The 25586-nt window shown below is 44.2% G+C and overlaps 3 protein-coding genes across 7 annotated transcripts in view; all 3 read right to left on the bottom strand.

Annotated features, from left to right (window-relative positions):
- Positions 1 to 1792: 1792 nt before the first annotated feature.
- On the bottom strand, positions 1793 to 12955 carry evplb (envoplakin b). The gene is made up of 22 exons (XM_011478542.4): positions 12356 to 12955; positions 9980 to 10079; positions 9687 to 9841; positions 9493 to 9616; positions 9292 to 9420; positions 9173 to 9214; positions 8927 to 9088; positions 8729 to 8836; positions 8271 to 8366; positions 8084 to 8194; positions 7701 to 7847; positions 7476 to 7630; positions 7303 to 7400; positions 7062 to 7234; positions 6813 to 6991; positions 6597 to 6735; positions 6324 to 6517; positions 6097 to 6247; positions 5938 to 6021; positions 5741 to 5866; positions 5561 to 5653; positions 1793 to 5484 (listed from the first exon to the last, which is right to left on the bottom strand). The coding sequence occupies exons 1-22, from the start codon at positions 12394 to 12396 to the stop codon at positions 1990 to 1992; spliced, it is 6102 nt and encodes a 2033-aa protein (XP_011476844.1). The 5' UTR covers positions 12397 to 12955; the 3' UTR covers positions 1793 to 1989.
- Positions 12956 to 15086: 2131 nt separating this feature from the next.
- Positions 15087 to 20830, bottom strand: ddx5 (DEAD (Asp-Glu-Ala-Asp) box helicase 5). Of its 4 annotated transcripts, none has more exons than XM_078951342.1 (13): positions 20238 to 20830; positions 19496 to 19673; positions 19311 to 19407; positions 19096 to 19229; positions 18956 to 19021; positions 18737 to 18878; positions 17991 to 18151; positions 17733 to 17905; positions 17540 to 17650; positions 17405 to 17466; positions 17275 to 17334; positions 15908 to 16142; positions 15087 to 15794 (listed from the first exon to the last, which is right to left on the bottom strand). In XM_078951342.1, exons 1-13 carry the CDS (start codon positions 20288 to 20290, stop codon positions 15773 to 15775), a joined length of 1494 nt encoding a protein of 497 aa, XP_078807468.1. In that variant the 5' UTR covers positions 20291 to 20830; the 3' UTR covers positions 15087 to 15772. The 4 variants fall into 4 exon arrangements, with proteins under 4 accessions (XP_078807468.1, XP_011476845.1, XP_004071866.1 ...); XM_011478543.4 differs by having other exon boundaries at positions 15921 to 16142; XM_004071818.4 differs by having other exon boundaries at positions 15921 to 16142; positions 19496 to 19676; positions 20238 to 20431.
- A 1100-nt stretch (positions 20831 to 21930) lies between these two features.
- Positions 21931 to 25586, bottom strand: part of smurf2 (SMAD specific E3 ubiquitin protein ligase 2) — a 64926-nt gene continuing 61270 nt past the window's right edge. For both annotated transcript variants that reach the window (XM_004071819.5, XM_023957969.2), the window contains 2 exons: positions 24185 to 24260; positions 21931 to 24113 (listed from right to left, as the gene is read on the bottom strand). In XM_004071819.5, the coding sequence (XP_004071867.1) occupies positions 24014 to 24113; positions 24185 to 24260 (176 nt within the window). In that variant the 3' untranslated portion in view covers positions 21931 to 24013. The remainder of the gene's footprint in view (positions 24114 to 24184; positions 24261 to 25586) is intronic.

Below are 25586 nucleotides of genomic sequence, written 5' to 3'. Positions count from 1 at the left end.
CTTCATCTGCAACCTTCAGCAATTTTCCATAAGTTCACCATCTGAAAATGGTTTAGATGTTTGCACTGACCTTTTAGCAACAAGGCAGCTTTCACTGCTCCATCACTGACGTCACGGCTGCAGGAAATGCAGACGGTTGTTTTGTCAGTCCAGCTAATAGTTGCTAAATCTTCTCTTTTCTTAACTGCCCCTGCAAATGGTAAACCTTTTTCTTATGAGGAGTCTCATACTGGTGCTGAATGTTATATTCTTTGAGCGCTGTGTCCTAGTGGTCATTTGAGCAACTACAACAGTGTGTTCCTCCCAATTGACTTTGGTGGCAGAATTTGACACAGACCACATTCACCAATTTTAAGTGTGTCTACTTGAGATGCTGCCTTTTGACTATTGTAGGCCAGCCACACAACGCAGACAGGCTCAAGTCTTATAATCCGGCAAAGTCCTTTTAGTCAAGGGGTAATCTGCCAGGCAGACATCCCAGCATGGAGGGGTTTTTTTCTTTTTACTATGATGTTTGTATTGGCAAGAGTCTAGCGATACGATACGTATCCTGACATGCCTCTCATGATATGATATGATATGATATGATATGATATACGATGCATCATAAGTGTCACTTGTTCTCATCTGGAGCCCACTACAAAGATCCACAATCCACATTTTTTTATTTGCTACTAGCAGCAATGTGGCACAGAGTTTCAGTTTGGTACCCAACCCAAGAAAAAACTAAGTAGTATATGTCTTGTAACAGCAAAAAACACTTAGTAAATAAAATAAGCGGATTGTCGAGAGATTTTGTTGTTTTGGTGCGGTGTAACCCTTGTGCTATCCTAGGCACTTTAACATTGGGAGTTGGGTCATCTAGACCCACTAGAAAGTGCGCTGAACCTTTTTTCTTCAATGATTTGTGATCTTCACTGGTGTCCATGGATCACATGAAATCCTCTTCACCTTTATCCACCTTTGTCATGGTAGAGATAACATGTCAGTGTAAGGGTGGGGTCATTGGATAGCACAAGGGTTAAAGCTGCTCCAAGAGGCTCAGGGTCCAGTGCTGCCACCTAGCGGTCAGAGGTGTAAGTGGAAAACAAGAGGGAGACGCTAAGTGACGCTCATCACTAATTACATACATATCATCTTCACAGCATTTTCAATCACTAAAAACATCACCAAATGAATCGTGATGTATCACAGAATAGATTTTTCTCTAAACGTCTACTGTTCACTATAATACTTGCTATCCAAGGCATGTTAACATTGGGAGTGAGGTCATCTGGAACCCACAAGAGAGCACAAGGGCTGTTTGGTCAAATATGACCCAACAGTAACTCTGTCAAAATCAAATAGATTTTTCAACCTCCTTTTTTACTTTTTTGATCTTTAAAGAAACAACTGTGACTTTCTAATACTTGTCCTAAACCTCATTGCTATTTTGCCCTCATTGGCCTTAAAAACCCAAAACGCTCATGAGTCATATTTAATCTTTAGTTTCCGAGCTCAGGGTTCAGTTTGAGAGTATTTCTCCTAAAGACCGTGACTCATGGTCACACGGAGCAACTTTTTCCAGGAAAATTCAGTCAAACTGATAATGACAACCCAAAGCTACCATTATACCAGCATCCGTGACAGACCAAGTGTGCTCTGTGTGCAGCAAAAACGTTTGTTTTGTGTGCTGGAATGCAAATGTTAAGTGTCAACTTGCTAAAAGACAAGAGTGATGGACAAAGTGTCTTCCTACTTCTGATTAAGCTCACAAGCTGTGAATGTGCTGAATAAGAAGACACAAAGTAAATTTTGTTGATTTTGATAAGTACTTTTTAATTGCAGAAATAAGTGTTTACAAAAACAACCCTCATTTTTACAGAAGACCCAAAGCAAAACAGAGAAAAACAACCCAAGAGTACCAAAATATATCCTTCTTTGCCTTTCTTTTCACTCACTGGTGTAGTAGCACCGTTGGCTGGAGGAGACACCTTGCTGTATCTTCTTCTAGACTTTGCTGTGCGGGGAGTGGAAGCGATAGTTGGAGTACGATGGAGTATTTTCAGCGTCAGTGGAGACTACAGGAAGCAGCAGTAGCCCGGTGCTGGGGTCCTTCTTGCACCGGTCCATAGCCTGCTTGTAAGAGATATTCTGTTTGGTGATGGGGTCCACCAGCTCCTTTGTGTGGAAGGCTTCATCTTGCAGCTCCTCTGCTGCTTTGCTGTCAATCATTCTGGTAGCGAGGGCCTCTTGGATGGTCAGGCGGCCCGGCTTAGAGGGATTGACTAGTCCACCGGTCAGGTACTGCGCCTCCAGGTACCTCTTGGCATTTTCAGGGGGGATATACCCTTTCTGCGCTGCCTGTGATGTTGAGAGACGTACTTTAGAAACTGGATCCTCAACCCCAGTGAAGGCCTTCTGGGCGTTCAGGAGCTTGTGCATGTGGCTAGAGTCAATGAGGTGGTTTTGGACCGCCTTGTGCACGGACAGTTTGTCCTTTTTTGTGAGGTCGACAATGCCGCCGGAGGCTGCCTGCGCCTCCAGCAGCTTCAGGCCGGTCTCTGCGTCTATGAGCTTGCGTGTCATGGCGCTTCTCACAGACATGCGGCTTTCCGTGGTCATGTCAAATATTCCAGAGATTGGGAAGTGCTCCTCCACGGCTGCTGCACTGAGGTCGTTCAAGCTGCCATTGAGATGAGAGTTCAGGTTGGTTTGGGAAGACCTCAGGGAAGGTATCATGGAGTTCAATGGAGAGGTTTGAGTAGCAGGGATAGATTTGTTGAGTCTCTCCTGTGGGGGAGGGATGTAAGGCTTTTGTGGCTCCCCAGCCACGATGAGTGCAAACTCAGAAATGGGCATCTTTCTGTCCTTGAAGCGTTTAAAGTCAGTCTCAGTTAAGCGGCCATCTTTCAGGGCATCATTGATGGAGTACTGCTTACCACTTTTTCGATCCTGCAGAATTGAGATGTCCCCATCTGGACCAGAGGAGGTGATCTCCTCCCAGTCGCACTCCAGCTCTGTCAGCTTAAGGTATTGGTCTCGATCAATTAGACCCAGCAGGTACGCGTTGTAGGGAGACATGTCTTTGCCGGTTTCTGGGTCCAGGATGGTGATCTTGGTTGAGAGGTTGGTCTCCCTGGTGTGAATTTCTGAATGTTCTTCTTTCTTGATGCTTTTCAGCAGCTCAGCGATAAGGGTCTCTTTCTGGTGAATTTTGTCCTTCTCATTCAGGATCTGTTTCTCCAGGCGTTCGACTTCAGAGGAGGTTTTGAGGCTTCTCTGGTGAGCAAGCTGGTTCTTCTCACTCAACAGCTTGGACTGCTGCTGGAAGGTGATGTTAATGCTGCTTCTCTGAGACTCCAGCGCTTTCAGCTGTTTGAGGAGATCCTCCTTCTCCTTTTGCAGCGCCTCCTTCTGAGAAGCGATAGCTGCCTCCTCCTGGGACTTCATGGACTTTGATGTGCTCAGCTGGTTTATTTGGATGGTTATCCTCTGAACGTTGTCTTCCAGGTCTCGCCTGTGGTTTCTTTCCTTGGACACTAAATCTCTGAGGCGATCCCTCTCAGCTTCCACTGTCGGGTCTTTCTCCACACGTACAACTTCTCTGTAAACGACTTTTTCTATTGATTTTTCTTTTTGCAGCAGTTCCAGCCTCAGCTGCAGGTTCCTGAGTTCTCTCTCCAGGTCAGAGACCTTGGTGCTCTCAGTCTCCAAGTTGGCGCGTACGTCGTCCGTGAGCTTTTCCAGCTTGGGGTCTCTCTCCACTTTCAGGACCTCCTCGATGATGATTTTCTCCTCCACAGGTGGGGGAGTGTTCTCCAGTTCAAGAATGCGAGCTTTTATTTTCCTTAGCTCTGCTTCCGCCTGGATCTTCCTTTGACGATCGTCTGACTCAGCCAGGTTAGTCTCTTTGTCCTGAACCAGGCCTCGCAGCTTCCTGACCTCCAGTTCCAGTTTCCTGCGCCCTTTCACTTCCTCGTCCAGGTTCCTGTTTAACTTTTCGTGCTGCTGGATCTGCATGGGGTCGTTTTGATAGCGAACCACGGGAATGCAGGTGGTCTTCTCTTCAGGCTTCTCTCTTTCCAGTGATATGTACTTGTTCTGGAGATCAAACAGACATTCCTCCAGGATGCGCCGCTGGTGGATCTCCTCTCTTACATCCCTGCGAAATCGATCAGCCTCTTTCAGCAGAAGAGGATCGTCTTCATATTTGATGAGCTCTTTCGTGACAAGCTTCGTCTCCACTTTGGATTTTTCTGCCTTCAGCTCATCTCTTTCCTTGCGTAGATGGGCTAGCAGCTCCAAGGTGGTGTCACAGTTGACTCTCAAACGGGTGGCTTGGTTGTTCAGACGTTGGAGCTCCCTAACCACTTCTGGGCTCTTCTCTTCCTTGATCACCTCTTGGGTGACCTCCTTGTACTCCACTTTGGGTTTCTGCTTACGTAAGATGGCCAGAGTTGCTAACACCTCTTCCATCTTTGTCTCTTTGTCGGCGCGGCCTCTGCCCAAATCCTGCAGCTCTTTCTTCAAGCGACGGAGCTCCACCTCAGTTTCAGGATCGACTCTGTAAATCTGGTGGATGAGCTCCTTTAGCTCCACCTTTGGCTTGAGCTTCTCCAGCTCTGTGTGCTGCAGCTGCAAAGTGGTCAGATCCTTCTTGAGGATTACGATCTCATCCTTCTCCTCCTCCAAGAGCATCTTTAGCTTCCTGGACTCCTCCAGCATTTCTGGATCTTGCTGCACTTCTTTGACCACCTTGGTGACGATCTTGGGTTGGATGGTGGGGATGACCCTCTCCAGCGTGTTCACCTGGCCCCTGATGCTAAAGATGTTGTCATTCAGAGACTTGAACATTAACTCTTCTTCCTCGATGAGGTTCTTGAGCACCAACACAGCTTTCATCATATCTGGGTCTTTCTCTAGTCTTACCACCTCCTTCTGTACAATCTTCTCTCGGATATTGGGTTTTTTCTGGGCCAGAACCGTGAGCTCGGTTTTCACATGGACCGTCTCTGACTCCCTGGTTTGGAGCTCCTGCTTTATTTTCTGCATCTCGTCTCTGATCTTTGCAGCCTCTTTGTCCAGCTTGGGGTCTCTCTCATACTCGGTGAGCACTTTGGTCACCAGTTTGGGTTCGACCTTTGTCAGCTGGACCTCTGTCTGGATCATCTTCTCGTTAATCTCCTTGATCTCAGTCTGGATTTTGGATCTCTTCAGATCTTCATCTTGGATTCTGGTTTTAAGAGACCTGAGTTCCGACTCTAGTTTGGGGTCGCGGTAGTACTGGACCACCTCCTTCTCCTCCAACCTCTCCACCCCTCTCCTGCTCTTCAGAGACACAAACCTCTTTTGGTATGTCTCTAGGTCTCTCTGTGCACACAAGCGCCTGTTCATCTCCTCGCTTAACTCCTTTTTCAGACTTTCAGATTCTTGATGGTCCACCATCTGGTTCTGAAGCTGCAGCTGTTGACTGACAGCAACCTGACTGATGTTCTCTTCCTTCTGCAAAAAAAAAGAAAAAGGAGGATTAGAGAGCCGCAAATGCAACCATGGAAACAAAAAGAAAACAACTTTGTACCCTCGCCATGATGTTCTTCGCTGTCTCCAGCTGACAGAGGCGCTCCTTGTTTTCAGCGGAAACTTCAGAGAAAAGGTTCAGCAGCTCTTGCTCCTTTAGCAGAACAAACAAATAATCATATTTATGTTAAAAAATCCACATTAGCTTGTGTGGTTTGGGGAGAGCAGCCTAAAGCCGTACCGTTCTCTGAACTCTCTGAGCCAAAGTTCGAGACTTTGTTATGACCTGTTCTTCCTCTTGGTCCTCCTCAGAGTCATCTTCATTGTTCAGACTCCTGCGGTAAGTCACTGACTTCATGTCATATTCCTGAAAGAACATTTTCAGAATAAAAGTGCTGAGCTTTGTTTGGGAACAAAAGAGTGAGCTTTCAGACTTACGTTCAGGCGTCTCTGCAGATCTTTGGAAAGGGCCTTTATTTGGGCTAAATCTTTCGTCTTCTTCTCGATGTCCTCCACCACTTTCTAGAAAAACCAAAGCAACCAGAACTCAGAACAAAACTCAGTAAAAAAAAACACGGGCTTATGGCTTCTTTTAACCTTCTGGGACTTCTCCTTGGTGATGATCTGAGCAACACCATCGGTACTATTCGCAGAGTTGTTCGGCAAATTTAACAGTGCGTAATCCAGTGAAGAAACAGCATTCTGGAAGTCTCGACTTCTGTTGATTGCTCGCTGTAGGAGAGCTAACCTGGAACAAAGCATAAAGTGTCAGAAAATCAAGCAGAACCTAGCTTGAATGATGCCTGTTTCCTTGGTTTACTCACCTGTCCTGCAGCTGATTTTTGATGTTTGCGTAGCGGTTCTTCAGCTGATTGACCTGGTTCTCCTGGCGCTGGATGTCGGGGCAGTACTCCCCTAAAGTCTGCTGCACGGAGCTGCATGGTTTCTTTGTCAGGTCCAGATCTTTGCCCAGCTTCACCAGCTCGTCCTTTGCTGAGAAAACCTCCTTTTGTACGTCCTTTTTGACAAAGTAAGAAAGAAATAAGAGACCGTAGTGATCAAAAAAAGGAAATGTTTGTGCCATTTTGTTGCACCACCTGAATTTCCTGTTTACGGTTTTCCAGAGCAGAAGGTTTATTAAGAATGGTTCCATCTTCAACAAGCTTCTTCTCAAACCCAGAAACCAGGTCCTCCACATGTTGGATTTGCCTTTCCAGGAACATGGAGGCTGTCGCTCTGTTGCGAGCAGAGAAAACAGAGGTAAGCATCACAAAGAAGAAGCTGAAACCCAGATGCCGCCGTGGACATCGTACTTTTTATTGTAGAGATCGATGAGAGTTTCGATGTTGTCGATCTTGTTGTTGGCAGAGTTTAGTTTGGCCGGAAGGATGGAGGCTTTGGGCCCCAGAGGTTTCTTGGCCAGGGCGGGATCCAGCTTTCTTTGGATGGTGGACTTCTCAGACTCCAGCGCTCGGACTGTTGCAGCAGATTTCTGTTTGAAAAAGAAAATAAGTTCCTCTGGCTTGTCACCTCCTCTATAAAAGGCAGCAGCCCACGGTCACCTCATGCTCCTGATGTCTCCTTGCTAGATCTTGAGTGGGGTTGCGGTTATCCAGAGGGGTCCTCAGTCTCTTCAGAATGTCCTCCTGGCTCTCCTCCAGGGCTCTGTTGATCCGCTCCAGATCCTTGAGGAGCTCTGCAGCTTGGATTTCTTCTGGAGAACTTTGCAGAACAGCTGGGAGCAGATTTCAGTTTCAGAACGAGCTTCCTTCAGACTGAAGTCTGAGAACGTTTTGTTCTAACCTGCTTTTTGAGGATGGTCCACCTCAACCACGGGAGTCCTCAAAGAGGCCATCAGGGCAGCTCTTTGGCTCTTCAGGTCTGCCAACTTCCTGTCCAGCCTGAACACACAGGGGTTAAAGGCAGCTGTATAGGGTCGAAGTTAAAACTTATTATCTATTTTCAAGCAGCCAGACCTGTCGACAGTCTCCAAAGCCTCAGCATCAGGGGGTGGGATCAAAAAACACACCCCAGGGAGGGTTTTGATCTTTCCACTTCTGTTCTGAAGCTCCCAGTTGTTTCCATCAAAGTTGGACTTGAGGATCAGCTGATCGTCACGTGTCACAACATCCTGAAACGGACACAACCATGAAGGAAGCTTTTCCAGAGTTGGGACAGGTGAGCGGGAGGCGCTCTCTTACCTCTTCATTGGTCCAGTCACACAAGGAGATCACAGGGGTGGGCTTCCTGGGCTGGACTCTGCGTAACTTCAGAGGAGGGATGCTGCTGCTGCGCTCCTTCAGAGAAGCCAGGCGCTGCTCATTCCTCCTCAAAGACGGTTCGTCTCCCTGTCGGGTCAAAAGCAGCATCAGCTCCTGTTACTGCTGAGATCCTCCTGATTCCAGTCTTTGATGACATCTGGAGGCAGATTCACTGCACAGGCATGACTGTGGACCAAAGCTCTGACAAATAAACTAGTTTTCTCTGAAACAAGCCAAACTTGCTGCTGAAAACATGCGGCAAAACTGAAACCCGCCAAACCAGCGTCTCCCTGAATGCTCACATCCTCCCCCCTGAAGCGTACCTCCAGGGCCAGCAGGATCTCAGGGTTGCTCTTGTTGCTCAGAGACTGAGGGTCCAGAGTGGAGCTGAGTCTCTCCAGAGAATGGGACAGCGTCTCTGCATCCAGCTGGAACTGCATGAAACAACCAGCAAGGCTCAGTGAGCGTTGACTTCTTCACAGTGAATCACGTCTACAAGAAGGCCTCTACCTTTTTGTAGATGTCGATGTTGTCCAGGTGGGTTTCTTGGGCCAAGCAGAGGTTGAGGAAGGCCTGCCACTCAAACTGCACCATATCCTTATGTACCTGCACAGAACCAAGACCTTCAGGTCATTGGTGCATCTTATACCTGGAGATCTGCTTCAGTTTAAAGGAGGAAGACAGATGATCTCTTCACAATAAAACCTCACAGCACGTAAAAAACTTCCTTTGGTAAAGAAGGGGAAGTGTAACCTTTCAAAATAAGATGTTTCACAAAGAAAACAATCCTAGTTTGGTTTTGTTTAACCAAAACAAATTGAATTTATTTCCAGCTATGAAAAAAGTCACCTTTTTCACTTTTTTTTAGTATGAAAAAAAATTATGACTTTTCTCAACATGAAGTTGATTTAAACTTCACAAATATTTTTTTCTTCTATATTTTGCAGGGCCGCTGCGCCTGAATTCACCTGTACAGCCACGGCTCCGGGGTGTCCTGCTTCCATCAGGTCGTCTCCATCCTTCAGCAGCTGCTGGACTTCTTCCTCATGCGCGAGCAGACTGTGAGATTTGAATTTCTGTGAATAGAAACAGTTTGAATGTTTCCCTTATTTTGGCTGAATTTGCCTCTTTTTTCACCTTTCTTTAATCTGTCTTTGACCTCCCACCTCGTATTCTGTGCGAACGCCTGCGGGGTCCACCATCCGGTCGCTCCAATCCCTGTGCATGATCTTCTCCTGCTGGCCGGACAGGTAGACCAGCTCCTTGGTGCATTTCTGCAAGTATTCGTACAGAGAGGCCAGGTGTTTCTGCCGGAGCTTCGAGCTTTCCTGCAGAAAATTGGCATCATTTTCAGACTCTATGAGCATCAAAATGAGAATTCTTTAAAAAAGAAAAAAACTCCAGATGCTCACAAGTAGTTCAAAGTGTTTCTCTTTGAGGGCGGAGTACTGCTCCTGTGAAGAGAGAAGGAACAGGTAAAAAGCTGCAGGGCCCCCCTCTGCTCGCTCACATAGGAATGTTGGTTCTTCACCTTGGAGGGGGTGCTGCTGGGCTGTAGCTGGTCACCGTAGGCCTCCACCTCCTGGTGAAGAATGTTGTGTTCTGCTATCTGCTTCTCCACATCAGACACTTTGGGGCCGTAGTCTGACCGTAACTGGCCCTGCAAGTCAACAGCAAACATCAGCTCTCACCCTCAAGGAGCTGAAAGCATCGGCTCAGAGTCGCAGCTCACCTGTTTCTCATCAAGCAAAGCCCTCCAGTCGGTCTTCGGCGGCAGCTGCAGGTTGGGAACTGGGTCGTACAGATCCCTGTAGGCAGCGAAGCCCCTCACCCAGCGCTCGTGGAGATTCTTCACGCTGGAACAGAGACAGATCAGCTTGTTTCCATGCTGCTTCGTGTTTACTTCTGACTGCAGAGTACACTCACTCTCTTTCTATCTCATTAGACTGAGGGTGCTTCAGCTTCTTGGCTTTGTCCACATCAAGGAAGAGGTTCTTCAGCAGCTCTTCGGCCTGCGCCAGGTTGTCTGCGTTCTCCTTTTGATGGAGGTGCTCCTGGTTCTTCTGCTCTCGCTCCTTGTCCTGCACAACAGTTTGACCCTGAATTTCAGCTTCTGTGACCTCTTTGAGACATTTTTGAGCTCATGGTTTCCAAACAGACCAACGCGTTCAGGATTGATTCTACTCTCAATGCTGATGTGGAGGATTTGAGGTTCTCACCACAGACAGAAGGTGTTCTACTCGCAGGACGTTCTTCTCCACCTGGTCTGCATTCTTCTGCATGCGAGCGATCACAATGGCCAGATCGCTGGCCTGACTCCTGAAGGGAAACACAGATGAAGAGCCGCTAATGATGAACTGATGGGAGTCAGGATGTTCTTAAAGAAGATTTCAGCAAGAAGAAGAACTGAAGGTTTGAATTCAATTGTATTAGTATAGCATTACATAAAAAAACAGAGCTTGTCCTATAAATTGTTTAAGTTTCAAAGCAGAAAAATTTATTTTTTTGGACTTAGATAAAAAAAACGTATAATTAATACGTAATATTATGCATAAAGAAAAGCTAAATGAATAAAACAGCCACTTTTTTTAGAGAAGCCTCAGATTTCAGTTTCTGTAACCCTTGTGCTATCCAAGGCACTTTAACGTTGGGAGTGGGGTCATCTGGACCCCACAAGACGGTTAAAAAAGGTTAAAAAATCCCAAAACACAAAATAATTCTCAGGCACGGCTGTGGTAGGTTCATGACTTGCAGCAGGTGACTTGTTGGGGAAATTATTTTTAAATCAAATGATAAGAGATAAATATATATCAATGTATAAAAATGTGAAATAAAGATTTGCACCAATGAAAAGCTTTTAAACTCAGATGTGTGGTGACGCTCTGGACTGTCCCTCCTGCACCCAGACAGGAAACTAGTATTTTAAAAAGATACATTATATTAAATATAAATAACAGATAAGCAATAAAAAAAAAACAGCATTGTGAATTTTTTTTTAGAAGAGTAGAGATCCCAAAGCTCAGATATGACTTTTTTATTTAAATCAACAACTTCTCAAAATAATTGTTAAGCACGGCTGTGGTAGGTTAATGATTTGGAACAACTAAGTTGTGTGCCAAACTATTTTTTAAATGAGAGCAGCTTGGCTGCTGTTAAATAAACTTCGAGGTATGCAAATGTCAAATAAAGGTTTGCATCAAAGAAAAGCTTTGAAACACATCTCTTTGTGCCCCACGCGTTTGCTGGCGCTCCGGACGGTCCCTCCTGCACCCAAGACATGAATCTATTTTCACCAGACACACCTGAGCTCAGTCTCAGAGGACAAAGGAAGCCCCCTCCCCTTATATCTGTCCCCTCCTGTAAGCAGTAAAGAATGTGGACGGTGTGCAGGAATGTAACCCAGACTCCTCTGCTGAGATGGAGGTCCGGTTTATCATTACACATTATGGCTCACTGTGGGTGGATCCTGGAGACAACTGAGGCCTGTTAAGTGTTTTTACTACTCAAAGTGCAGGAAAGTACTGCAACTAAGCAATGAAATGACTAAATAACCTGTTACTATAGCTTCATGAAGCAGAGTTTACAAAATAGAAGAATACGTTTTGGCAGAAATTTTTTTAAAAACTTTTTTTCCACTTTTGCTGTAATAAATTGAGCAAAAACATCATACAGTTCGATGCATTTAATGCCCTCATATGTCTCTCCTCTTATTTCCACACAGAGTTGTTTGTTTTTGCCTCCACAGCGTCTCTGTTTTTCTGATGAATGTGTCAGAAACCGGAGAATCCAGACGAGCTGAAGTCGTCGGAAGCTCCAGAGTCGATTGAGACAAACACGAGTGGCATTGAGGAGTCACTGCCCTGCCACTCCCTTCAGTTTCATCCTCCACTCCCCACGGTGAAAGACGGCTGATGTGCTGTACCATGTGACCCCCGCCCGCCCGCTGACAGGTGGAAGAAACACCTGCACGCATCTATGAGCATGCAGAGTTCATGGAAGGGGAGTCAAACAACCTGTTGAGCAGCAGCGAAACAATAGGAGACGAGCTGCAGAGGCGAACGCATGCTGGGAGGCATGACGTACTGCAATGGCATGCAGCTCAGCTCCAGAAACATATCAAACTCTGTGTTATTTAAAATCAAACAACTTTCACTCAAACTTTATATGCACTCCTAATGTATTTTTTAAAAAAAGCCTCAAATCGGCTCCAATAAAGCTAAATTCCTGAAAGCTGAATTCAGCTCTCAGTAAAGTGAAGCATCAAGAGATCAGGCAGAGACTTTCTGAGTCCAAACTCTGCAGGCGGCTCAGCAAATGCTGAAGAGAGCAGGTTCCAGGTGAGGATGACTAAAATGATCAACATGGGGGCAGAAGTTTTCAGATGAAACAGGAAAAAGGGGGCAGATGTGTCCTGCTGAAGGAAGTTTCACGCATGTCTCCGCTCTTTTTGTCTTTCAGGAACACCAAACCAACTTGAATCCTTTGAATTGTTTGTATAAATAGAAGAGTCATGTGCAAACATGGAGAGCAGAGACAGAACTCTGTAGAAACCCGCAGAGAAAGACACACAGACAGAGAAGGAGACTCCAACGCACCTGCTTATCTTGACAGAACTTAACTCCTTTTTCTTGGACATCCTGGGAATCTGTTTGTGTAACCTGAGTCCAGATGTGTGTCGTCCTCGTCTTCCAACGTCGTCCCGTCGTGAGGAAGCGTCCACCTGTCTACTTTTAGAGCAGGAGGTGTGTCTGGATTTAAAGCAAGGCGGACCTGTTCCTCCCTCCTCCTGCTGCTGCCCTGCTGCTCTTATTCTGAAAATCCCACACAAACTTTGACTTTTTAGGAGTTTGATTTTCGTTTTTTTTTCTGAAAATGTAATCGAAATAGTTTTCTGGCAGGGTAGTTCATTTGGAAATTATTATTATTATTATTATTAGGATTTTTTTTCAGTTTCCCAGGTGGAACGTGGTCATCAGTGGGTATCGGCACTTATCTGACACACACCCTGTGAAATTACACAAGAGTCAAGGTCTGATGGGAGGAATCCAAAGTTCACCCTCAGCACAGACGTGTTCTGATAAAACACTCAGAACGCAGACGGAGAGTTTGGAGAGGAAAGCCTCTGCTTGTGGTTTCAAGGAACCATGTCAGCGGGAAGGCCAAGCATGCCGCCCCGGCTCATGCCTGCTGTGGGTGTGGGAGACCCACACCCAGCGACTCCAAAGGCCAACACCTTCATGCCTGCGGTGAGTGGGCGGGATTAAGGAGAGGAAACAAAGAGGAACTGAAATCACACAGCGGTGGGGCAGGAAAAGTGACACAAAGCTTTGGGTAGTCACACCTGACTTCTACTCAAGTCCGCGACGACAAAAGCTGCTGGAGTCACAAATGTGATCCGGGTTTAGTTTAATGCAACAAACAATGGAAAGAATGTTGCTTCAAACGGTGGTGTTATGGTAGCTGTGAAAAGAATGCAAAGACTTGAAGTTTGAAGTTTGAACTGACATGGTGGTTTGTTTAGCAAATTCTGAACAAGATCAGGGCTGATGCTAGAATCAAAAGAGGGGCCCGTCCATCATGATGTAAATAAGATTCTCAACAAAACCAAAATAAACAAAAAAACAACATCTCACTGAAATCAGTCAAGTATTTAAAACAATGAAATACTTCAATTTAAAAATATAGAATCCCAAAAAAGTATCAAAAGAATATGTAATAGTATACTGTATCTTCAAAATAAAAGCATTAAATAGAATAAGAAATTCAAAGTCACGGTTGCATTTTTTAAAGATTAATTTTTTTAAGATGAAAAAAAATAAATGAATTGACAAGAAAATTGTACCAACTTGTTTTTAAGATGACCTTTATTGATGAGTTAGGTAGAAGAGGAAGAACCTTTTTTGGTCAGAGAGGTAACCATTACAAGCATTTAGCTCACACGAGGCCATAAAGATTAGCTTTAATCAGAGCCAACGCAGCAAATGCACAATCTACAGCAAAGCATGGAAGTAGGGGAGCAATAATATGGGCTTCTTAATGCACCTCTGCTTTGTTTAGAACTTTTTGTAAATCAAACCAACCAATTTGTTGTTAGTAGAATAAAAAAAAGTCTTCTCTGAATCTATTGCAAGTTAGCGGTGAGAAATGGATCCACTCTGAGATCCTTTACACGTTTATCTTCATGATAGAGTTGCTGGTTCAATACTGGAACAGAACAATAAAAACTATTTTCAGGGCTCCAGAGTCATTATATGCAAAGAGGAAACAAAAAAGGATTGAAGTGAATATTAGAAATGTGAGAGGAAATAGAAAAATATTTTTTTTTCACTTTTCTTGCATAACTTCAGAACTTTTCGTTCCCTTTGTTACCCCGTAGGTGTAAAAAAATAAATGCTTTCTTTTTTTGTTTTGAAAAGGAGTTGTCAGCGGTGAGGTGGGGCCCTCATTCCAGCATGAAACCCATTACCTGGCGGTTGTAATGATTACTCAGTGAGCATTCTTGACATGCCTTCATTCCACATTCCTGTACGTGTCTGAAGCAGTCACACCTTCAGAACCGGAGTGACGGGGCGTTCTTTATCACGGGTCCCTGACCCGTTTATCTTCATGACAGCTCAGAAGGTTGCTAGTTCACTAAAAACCTCCCATTCTTGATGATTTCTCTGTCCAATCTTTGCTTCACATTTATCATTTTTATGATTGAAGACTGAGATTTTTAAAATTAATCTCTAAATCAATTTCTTACGGAATACGTTTTTTTTCCCCCCACAGCGACTTCCTTTCTGGATTTTGAGCAACACTAATGACATTTCCTAAATGACTAAACTGCATTAAGTATTTAAGAATTATTCATAAAAAAGCCATTTAACAAGGCAACTGATTAAGATTTCCGTTTTAAAATATTTTTCCTGGATGTCTGAGACACATTGAGTTTTATTAAAGAGCAAATTTAGGAGAATTTTTCATGTTTGTGTTTTTTTTTCCTATTAAGATCAGTGTTGACAAAATATAACATCTGCCTGGATGTAGGCCAGAAAACAGTTCCTACATTAAATTACATGAAGTTTTAAGAATGTTGATTGTTTTAGATGTTTTATGAAAAGGCCTCTTGTTATTTTAATAGAGATTATTCAAAATATTTTAGAAAATCTGATTTAAAGAGAAATGGGAAAACAAACAAAAAAAGTTTCCAGATGTTCACGACAAACCTTTTGTGTCATGTGCTGCCTAAGTTCAGAATAGTTTGTGAAGGGCGACACCTGCTGGAAGCTGAGGGACACAGCAGCTCAGAGTCACTTCAGTAAAAAAATAAAACAGCAAATCAAATTATTTTTAACTGTTTTATTTGAAAGATCATGCAGTGCACTTCCAAGATGGGAGCTTCTTACTTGATAAACATGAAAAGCAATACACTTGTAATCACCTAATACAAAACTAAACATCACTTAGGAATGTGACAAATTAAATACCTGAAAGAAAAAAAAAAATTGCTACACTGCAGATGTTCGAAAAGTCCTGATAAATTTGAAGTTGTAACCCCGTCGAGTAAATACAAAAAAAGATAACTGGATTGAGTACTTAAGACAAAAAGAGGAATAAGTTATTCTGTTGAAGGATGAGATTACTGAGAAAACTGAGGAGGGGGCATGGCGTACGGCACCATTTGGGGTGGAGGAATCTGCTGGGGGGCAGCCTGTCCCTGGGCGTAGGTGAACGAGGGGTGACTCGCGCCGTTCTGGGCGACAGCATTAGCCGCGGCGTACTGCTGAGGCTGGAAGCCGTTCTGCACAAAGGCTCCTGCCTGGTTGGAGTTGAAACTTGCCTGTCCGTTGGCGGCGTAGCCAGCGGCGGCGGCGCCGTAGCCATTGGTGCTGCTGGTGTTCATGCCTCCGTAAGCTCCGTTCTGGGAGCTGGCACTGAAAGCTTTACTCTGTCCGTTGTCAAATCCTCGGTTTTCCCGGTCCCTACCAAAATCCCGCCTACCAGATGAAAACCTATCCCGCCGATCGTCCCTATAGCCACCTCTTGAACGACCTGAAGACAAAGATTTGAAAAGGTTGATTAAAATCTGAACCAAGACCGAAGAAGCAAAATTCCCCACCAGGAAGGAAGCAGCTGCTGCTCACAGCACACTTTCTGTATCTCACCAATTGGATTTACCTCCTCTATCCTCAGCCATTTGGAGGAGCTTGGGGTTGATGGCCTGGTTGGCCTCGCGCAGCACAGCGATGAGGTCGCTGGCTTGCCTCATGTTGTTGGCGGTGAAGAAGGTATAGGCTGTGCCCGTCTTTGAGCTACGAGCAGTTCTGCCAATGCGGTGGATATAGTCCTCAGAGTTGTTGGGGTAGTCATAGTTGATGACAAATTTCACATCTTCAACATCTGTAAAGTTGCGTTGCCGTGTGGCAGAAAAGGACAGGGCAGCACAGAAGTGTGCCAGAGCCACCACAACAACCAGGCCAAACAAAGAAAAGTCAAGTTAGTCCCAGTGCACGGCGCAGATAACCAGCAAGGCTGAAAGAGACTGGCATTAAAACGACAGGAGAGTCTGATCCACGGACACTACGGTGGGAAAAGAGAAACGATGCACACTCCACGAGCTTCCAACTCATGCTGCCGAGGAAGAAGCCTTACCCCCATGTGTGGAGTATGCAATCACTAGTCCATTCCCACTGCAGCATCCCCTCCAACTGTCAGCTGACCATCACTGTGCCCCAACAGACGGGGGCAACATTGAGCCTGAACTACTCTGACTTGCTTTAAACTTCTGCACACATAAACCTAAGTCCTACAGTGAACCACCTTCTCAGCTTTATCCAGACCCAGTGTTCACGTGACCTTCAAGTCTCTCGTTGGCAGGTCTCGACATGACTTTGAAACGCAGGCGAGGGAGGAGTGTGAGCTTGGATTCTGTCCGACTGTCCAACTAGCATGTCCCACTGTCACCAAAAGCGCCAGTAGCCATGACGTTACAGAGGTGAAGGTATGACCGATATCTGGGACTGCTCTTCGGGCTGAAGGATCATTAATTCCACCCATGCTTTATAGGTCTAACAGAAACACCAGACAAAGTGACTTGCAATGACCATAGACACATGCAAGACTTCAGGAGAGATGGGCTTTGAGCTGGGACAGTCAAGAGCCTGGGTGTGTGAAGCAGTCCAAACCATTGCCAGAGAACACACCAGCATTTGGGGGGAGGAACTGTGGCCAGCCCTCAACTCTCCCTCCCCCAGAGTTTTTGGCAGGCCAGCGCGTTTATGCTGCACTTGGGCCTGGTCACCTCTGTACATCTGCTCAACTGTGAGACCCGTGCCTCGCCAGTCAGGACACCTCCAAGAATCCTCCTTCCCCCTCTGGGTACCTGGGCTTGTCATGCCAAGGCCCTGCCACACAGACTGCTCCTTCAGGTCAGGGAAGAAACTCAGAAAGAAGCAGAAGAGTTACAGAAAGCAATATACTTTCTTTCTGATATACAAAAAGATACAAGAGGAAGTGAGGGGTTTGTACTGACCTAAACCTCTGGAGGCAACATCTGTGGCGATGAGAATTGGAGCCTTCCCAAATTTGAACTCTGGAAAAAGAAACTGCAGTGAGATGACCTGCAGCTCCATGCAGGTTCCAAATAATCAATGGGAGCTTACCATTGAGAACCCAGTCCCTTTCCTGTTGGCTTTTATCTCCATGGATTCCCATTGCAGGCCACCTGCAGAAACAGAGTCAACACTTAAGCATTACATTTTTTTGTTTTTTTAATGCTACAAATCAGGCTGACTCACCCGTCCCTCCTCATCCTCCTGGTGAGGTCATCGCAGCGCCTCTTCGTCTCTACAAATATGATTGTCTTGTTCTCCTTCTCGCTCATGATTTCTTCCAGTAGACGGACCAGCCTGAGGAGAAACATTCAGTGGGTGAGGAAACCTTCACCTCATGCTGTTGAGAGATTTTTTTCCCCCCAGCTGAGAAACACACTTGTTTTCCTTCTCTCCGTCTGTACAAACGTCCACGATCTGCAGGATGTTGTGATTGGCGCTCAGCTGCAGTGCCCCTACGTTGATCTGCACGTACTCCTTCAGGAAGTCCTCTGCCAGTTGGCGCACTTCTTTAGGCCAGGTGGCGCTCCACATCAGAGTCTGCCGGTCAGGCTAAAAACAACGAGAAGCGACATTTTTTCACACAACATTCACAAAACACGCCACTGCAGGCGAAGTTCTCAACCACCAAACCTACCCGGATTTGGTCAACAATTTTGCGAATCTGAGGTTCGAAGCCCATGTCCAGCATTCTGTCGGCTTCATCCAGCACCAGGTAGGTGCAGCGGCGCAGATTCGTCTTTCCCGACTCAAGAAAGTCGATAAGTCTGCCTGGAGTGGCAATGCAGATCTCCACACCTGTGAGGCGAAATACAGTCAACAATCTGCAACTTTTCATGCATCAGATGCCCTATAAATAGAGATTTTTGTGCCATTATTCCAAGCACAACACTCACTTGTGCTCAAAACTATGTTGCACTTGAAACAGAAAAATCCCCTTTTAAATTTAGTGTTGCGCTTTGAATAATGCCACCAAAAATCTCCATATTTAAAGACACTCCAATGTAAAAATTTTGTTTTTTTTACATATATTTGTGGCATTTTTCTGATTATGTAGTATACGTATTAAGAAAATTAAACTTTATATTGCATTTCTGAATATTTATTCAAGTCAGTTGATAAAAACAAAAAAATGCCGTAAACAGAGCTCTCAGTTATGGGTGACGGGAAGGGGAGTGGGTTTGCTCCACGCCAATAGCTCCTTCCACAACTCAAAGGTCAATTTCTATTTAACTACTTCTGCTCTGCAGATTCTACGTCCTCAAGAGAAAGAAAGAAAAAAACAACTAAAAACTATTTCGGATAAAAATGGCATTCTCAATTAAAAGACCACCACGCTCCTAAACTAGATCATAAGACGAGTGGGACTTTTAATCCCCGTACCCCTCTCCAGGTCACGGATCTGGGGTCCCTTTGGAGCTCCTCCATAGATACAGGTGGATTTAAGGCGAGAAGCTCTGCCGTACTCTGCAGCCACCTGTTGCACCTGCTGGGCCAGCTCTCGGGTTGGGGCCAGAACCAAGCACTGGAAGAGCAAAACGGCACATTTAGAGCCCAGACATGTTCAAACTGTTACCACTGAGGACACCGTGCGGGACTTACAATAGGGCCATCTCCACGCTCCAAGAAAGGCTGGTGGTTGATGTGAACAATTGCTGGCAGCAGATACTGAAGAGCGAAGAGAAACACATTTACATACCAACTCTCTATAAAGAAGCTAAATGTCAAACAGGACTACTTACAGAAAGCGTCTTGCCTGACCCCGTCTGTGCAATGCCAACCATGTCTTTGCCACTGAGAGCCAAAGGCCAGCCTTGAGCCTGGATGGGAGTGGGTTCAGTCCAGTTCTGTTTGTTGATGACTTCCATCACATAAGCTGGAGAAAACGGAAACAGATATTAGAGCAGAACTACAGATAATAACAGACATGCACGGATGTAAATGATTTAAAACTTACATGGGAAGCTTGCTTCGTGGAAATGGGTGATGGGATTGGGACACTCTCTCCCCTTCACTGTAATCACCTTGGTTCTTCTGTACTGCTCTACTTCTTGCTACAAAACAAAAACAATTAAAAGTTTAGACCGGATGCATCACTCCACACGTGGGCAGAAGAGCACATGTTCAGGTCGGGATAAATACCGGAGATCTTCGGGCCACGTCGGCGTGCTGCTGGTAAAAGTTCTTCTCGAACTTGGGAAGTTCGTCCAGGTTCCAGTGTTTCTTCCGGAGCCGCTCTCCGGGGTTCCCAAACTTTCCTCCGCCACCTCCACCGCCGCCGCCGCCGCGACTTCCACCAAAACGAGGACCTCCACCATAACTGCTGCAGGAGAGACAAAAGGGGCACGAGAGTCAACCAATGGCCGCCGACACAAAGTGGAGGAGCAGCGGAAAAATGCCGGCATTTTGTGTCCGCCGCCACATGGCGAAAAGCCGACTAAGCTAGGTTAGCATTAGCGCTTCACTTTTGGCTCGTGCCCTACATAACAAAGGCCGGGAACCAAAACACCTCCAAACCAACATATTTGTAAGAAGGGACAAAAGATATAAGACTTCAGTATAAACGAAAGGAGAAGAGTATTGACTCAGACTGAATTTATGTAAACCGTTAACTTATCGGCACGAGGCCGACCACGAACAGACAAGGCCTCAACCAGTCAGAAACGCCTATTTTCGACTCGCTCTCAGAAATATTTCATATACCGACCTAATTATTCAAATATTAGATGTAAAACTACCCAGACCTTCAATTTCAATGATTTGAACAACATTTTTTCCATTTTTCTTCTGATTTTTAATCGCGGTTTTAAGCCGTGTCAGCCATTTCATAAGAGCAGCAGGCAGAAAACTGACCCAACAAACAAAAATCTTAAGGTAGACTCACCCTCTGTCTCTATCCCTGTCTCTGCCACGATCTCTGTCGGAATATCCAGGCATGATGTAAACAACAAAGATAACTTTAAAAACAATAAATACAACGTGGATTTTCTGCCGATAGAGGTAAAAAGAGCTGGCAGCGCTGTTGAAATGCCGGTAGTGTAAAACGAGACCTGGCTTATATTGAAAGAGGAAGTCTCTTCTTCGAGGTATTCATCCGCCACAACAGTTTTAACGGGACTTTGAAACATCAGGAACACACGAAAAAACAGCAAATTTGTCCTTTTTTTTTACTTAACCCCCCCGAGGAAACTATGTTAATTATAGTCAATATACATAATAATCTCTATTGTCAAAAGAGATCACCACCCGAAAAGAATAACCTCGGTGATGCCATTCTTTAGTTATATATCTATTTTGTAACTTTTTTTTTTTAGTCCAATAATTAAAATTGATGCAAAAAGCAACCAAAATGTTATTTTCTTTAAAATTGACAACTCGGGGGGGTTGTTCTATTTTTGTTGGCGGATGAATATGTACAAAATAGAAAACGCAGTGCTTCGGCTCGGTTGGGATCAAGTTTTTCCCCGTTTTAACAGTAAATGACGTCAGCGGAAGTACATAGCATATAAAATTTAACTCCTCTGTCTGCATGTGTTTATAAATTAACTTGCTGCTTGCATGTATTATTTAAATACCAACAGAATTAAAATTAGGAAACTTTTTCTTTGAGGTTTAACCATTTTCTTGTACAGAGCGGACCTATTGCGAGTAAAGAAGACTTTCTGTCTTGAAGTGTAGGTGTTGTGGCTGAACCTGAGAGATACTAATAAAAAAAAAATTCATTCTGCAGCTTTCGAATCTCTGGTAGATTCATACCAAAACATAGTAGTAGTAGTAATTAATTAGACTTTTGTTTTTACTAAATAAAAAGTTTACTTTCCTAGAAATGTTCAATATTATGTATATTTGTGCTGGCACGTTGCTTATTTTGACCTTGTGTCTCATATCTACAAGTCCACACAAGCTGCAGTGATGACCTTTTAGCCTAACCCACGGGTCTGCAACCTTCAACACTTAAAGAAGCACTTGGGTTGATTTCTCACTGATGACAACCCTGTAGGAGCCAAAAAGTCTCACCTCACACTTTAGAAAGCTTAGACACTGATCTGTATTTGTGTTATTTTAACTATTCCAATAAATATAAGGGATATATTTATAATACAAGGGATGCATATATATATTGCATAAATAAAATGCAGCAAATAGCAGTGATGAAAAAAGTTTATTTGACCATTTGTGGTGCATCTCTGTCAGAAATGGGTACATCTACTCAGAGCGAATAACGTGACACTCTATTTTTAGACCATAACTTAATATCCCTGCTTTTTTTTTCTTCCAAAAATGGAAAATCCATGTTAAAATTTAGTACACCTTATGTTTGAATTCTGTATTCAGGAGCCCCTTAGAGTGATACATACTGTCCTGCAACAGTTTGTATTCTAGTAGTTCAATAAAGTTTGAGTTACTTTAATTTTACGTTATTTATTTTTTACTTCACAGCTAGTTTTTAAAATTAAAAATGTTATTTTTCTTCAACTATAGAGCCACATGCGGCTCCGGAGCCTCAGGTTGCAGACTCCTGCCTAAACTTGTTTAATTATCTGGACACAAAATTAATCAAAAGACTGGACATGTACTTACAAGGCCTTACATTGTTAGACAAAGGCAAGTTTAATAAGAACTAGTAACACACAAAAATAAAATACTCTTACAAAATAATAGTGTTAACATACATAAAAATTGCATCGGTCAGCTAAACTGCTCTGCGAGTGGATCATGCCATTTAATAAAAAACAGAACAAACAATGACAGCGTTATCCTTCAACTTGTTTAAGAAAAAGCTGAGTTGTTCAGATGGCAGCTACCGGCCCCCGCTGCGTGGGGTCGTGTGGGGTCACAGCAGAACCGCCGGCTTGTGCACTGGACTTAAAACTTGAACATCTGGTACAGAGAGTCACCATACACACAGTGTGACCGTGTTCCGTTTGTGTGCAATACCTCTTTGCAGGTCAAGAAAACTCTTCCACTTAAGTTAAAGATAAATTACAGTTTGTTTGATCCACATATATGAACAATATCTTCTTACTGTACAAAGCACCATCTAAGGACAGTTTTCACTTTGCATACGCGTATGAAAAAGTTGTTGTTTTCCTCAGCTGTTAAAGAGTTTGCTGAGAACAGTCCACAAGTCTTAAGAGTTTGCATGATGGGCAGCATCTTTTCAAAACATTCAAACATTTTCGCTGTAGAAAACCCTCCATCTCCTTTAATAAACCCCCCCCCAGCACTGACAGGACTGTAAGCAGGCTAAAAGCAGGAGCTCGTCTCACTCTGATCACTTTCAAGCAAAGTACATATACAGACATGCAACATCCAATGGTTTGCTGTGGGCAAATGGATGCAAATTCATTTAATTCCCTTAAAAAGAGGACAGGTGGGCGGCGTTCGTTCTAAATCTTTGAACAATGACGTGTCCTGAGGAGGAGGCGGCTTGGTGGACCTCTTGCAACCATGAGTGACGCACTTCAGGCAGTAAGTAGTATGTCGGTCTGAAAGGCTGCTAACACCCAATTCTAGATAGCACCACGCGGCTGAAAGGTTGTCAAGGTCTTCGTATCCCAAAATGACACAAAGGCAGCATAAATTCGTGGACTTTTGGCTTCAGGAGAAAACGACGCAACAGGAAAAAATGCTCCTCGGTGATGCCAATAAAGCCCAGCTGTGAGTGAAGCGCATCAGAGGTGCATGATGAACCTGCCACCACTGTATGCAGCTCCAGGATAACATCTTTGTCATTTAAAGGGTCAATATTCGCTGATATTCTTTCAAGAGTTGCTATGGCACTGAGAGGACATGAAGATTTTTTGCCCTTAAGACAAATTTCTCCCCAAAAGAAGATGAGATTCAGTCAAAAAGGAACCACAACTTTTTTTAGTGAAACTCAATTAAGCTTAACTTTTCTTTCAAAGCATTTCTAGAAACTGTAAAACTCATCATGAAAAAGATTCGACTTTCCCTTCAACACTGGAAAGGGCTTTCAGAAATAGCACTGCAATATATTAAATATATTATATAGAATTTTATTGTTTTTTTTCCTGTTATACAAAAATATCACATTCTTAAGATATTCCTTTATTTATTCCTTTTCAAACACAGCTAGAGTGTGAAGGTGGGCGACGTCTGGAAGCAGAGGTCCCTGCTGCCGTCTTTGGAGAAGATTGTAAACAGTCGGCTGCAGCCTGACATCCCAGTCTGTCCACAACAGCCTGAGTCGTGCTCACTCTGCGTCCACATTTAGGGTTTCCACCGAGCTGCAGGGACCGATAATAACCGTGTCCTCTCACAAGGAGCGCTCTTATAACTGCGGTTATTGTTTCAGCACGGATCGACCTCGTGATGAAGCTCTGCTACATGGAAAAAGGTCTTTTTTAAAAATGCTAAAATGAGTTAAAAAAAAAGGAAGAGCCAGAAAAGCTTTGCAGGTTCCACAAGTTAGTAAATAGTCTGAGTTATTAGCAGCTGAAGAGATCCTTTCAATGAGTAAAAAAACGTCCCCAAGGAAGACGTGAAGGTTTTACCATGAACCACAGTCACATGACTTCAGGTCCGCTCTTGTTTGAACTTCACTTGTTGCAGCGATTGTCCATGAACCCCCCCCCAGGCCCCGTCGTCTGCATGGACTCCTGCGGACGGCGAGCCGCCTTCGCAGACGCCACAGATTCACTCCACGGCGAAGCCACACGTCTCCTCGATGGCAGTGAGCAGCTTGTCGTACAGTTTGTCGTAGGTCTCATAAGGTGGAATGTCAATCCGGTTGAAACTGAAAGGAGACAAACGTTAGGATCAGAATGCCAAAGGAGTCATTTGTCTCGTTACTCTGGACTCTCTCACCAGGTGTGGGCTTTGGGCAGGTTGTTGGTGCTGGCGTCGATCTGGTGGATCGTGAAGAGTCGTGGGCCAGCAGCACCTGAATGAAGAACAATCAGAACATGAAACCAGTGTGGAAATCCATTTAGAGCCCGTCTTGTTCCACAGTGGAGAAAAAAGCAAACATTCAACAAACTAAACAAGAAAAGAAGAAACAAACTTGGACTTATTCATTCATTCATTCATTCATCTTCTTGACCGTTTTTCCCTTTCGGGGTCACGGGGTTGCCGGAGCCTATCCTGGCCACTTGGGCGCAGGCAAGGGATACCCTGGACTGGTCGCCAGTCTGTCGCAGGGTAGAATATCCTCAATCACACGTCCATTCATTCTCACACCTATGGACAATTTAGAGTTGCCAATCAACCTATGAAGCATGTTTTTGGACGGTGGGAGGAAACCGGAGATCCCGGAGAAAACCCACGCATGCACGGGGAGAACATGCAAACTCCACACAGAAAGGTCCCCCATTGATGTTGTGTTTTTCATGTCCCCCAGCCGGGACTTGAACCGGGGGCCTTCTTGCTGTGAGGCAAGAGCGCTAACCACTGCGCCACCGTGCAGCCCTTGGACTTGGACTTAGTTATCCAAAAATGTAAATACTTGAAAACATCTCCAAATATCTAACAAATGAAAAATCCAAAAAAATAGAAAGGCACACATTTAAAAAAATGTGACCAAAAATATCATGAAATAGTCTTTAAATCAATAAAAATACTCCCAAACACATTACATCAGTAAACATTAAGCAATTTAAACTAGAATTCTAAATGAGATTGATTCATTTTTGTGACGTTGGCATGTCAAGGTTCAGGAGGATCGCTGTCCTGCTTCTTTTCCTGCAGCTTCTCCAGAGAGGAAGATGCTTCATCCAGATGAAGAGCAGCAGGAAAGAAGCAGCAGATCACTGTGACACCACCCAAAAACCGACACACTGAAGCCACTTTCACTGAAATGATTACAGTTTCAAAAGAGACTTAGATTTCTTTCAATATTTTAAACTTTATGAAATGAGTCAAATGTAGTATAAATCAATCTAATATACAGAAAAAACATAAGTACTCCTATAATCATGGCATTTCTAACATTGTTCTGAAAGACGGGAAGCAGCAGAGGAACCACACATACGTGGATTTTACATTTCCATCATTCACTGAAGTCAAATCCTTTTTAGATTCATCTTTTCAAAGTTTTCTGCATTTTTACGAAAAATTTACAGAAAGATGATTCAAATGGACAAGCAGGTCCATAAAATGACTGAATGCTGGACGTTCTAAAAGCTATAAGTGAAGATAAAGCAGTTTTTTAATAGAAATTTCCTTTGTTTAGTAGAACATTAGAATTTCTAAGCCGCTGCAAAGTTCTGCT

This window comes from Oryzias latipes, chromosome 8 (genome assembly GCF_053564925.1).
Source record: "Oryzias latipes strain Hd-rR chromosome 8, Olatipes_Hd-rR_3.1".
NCBI lineage: Eukaryota > Metazoa > Chordata > Actinopteri > Beloniformes > Adrianichthyidae > Oryzias > Oryzias latipes.
This window is presented reverse-complemented; position numbering and strand designations above follow the sequence as displayed.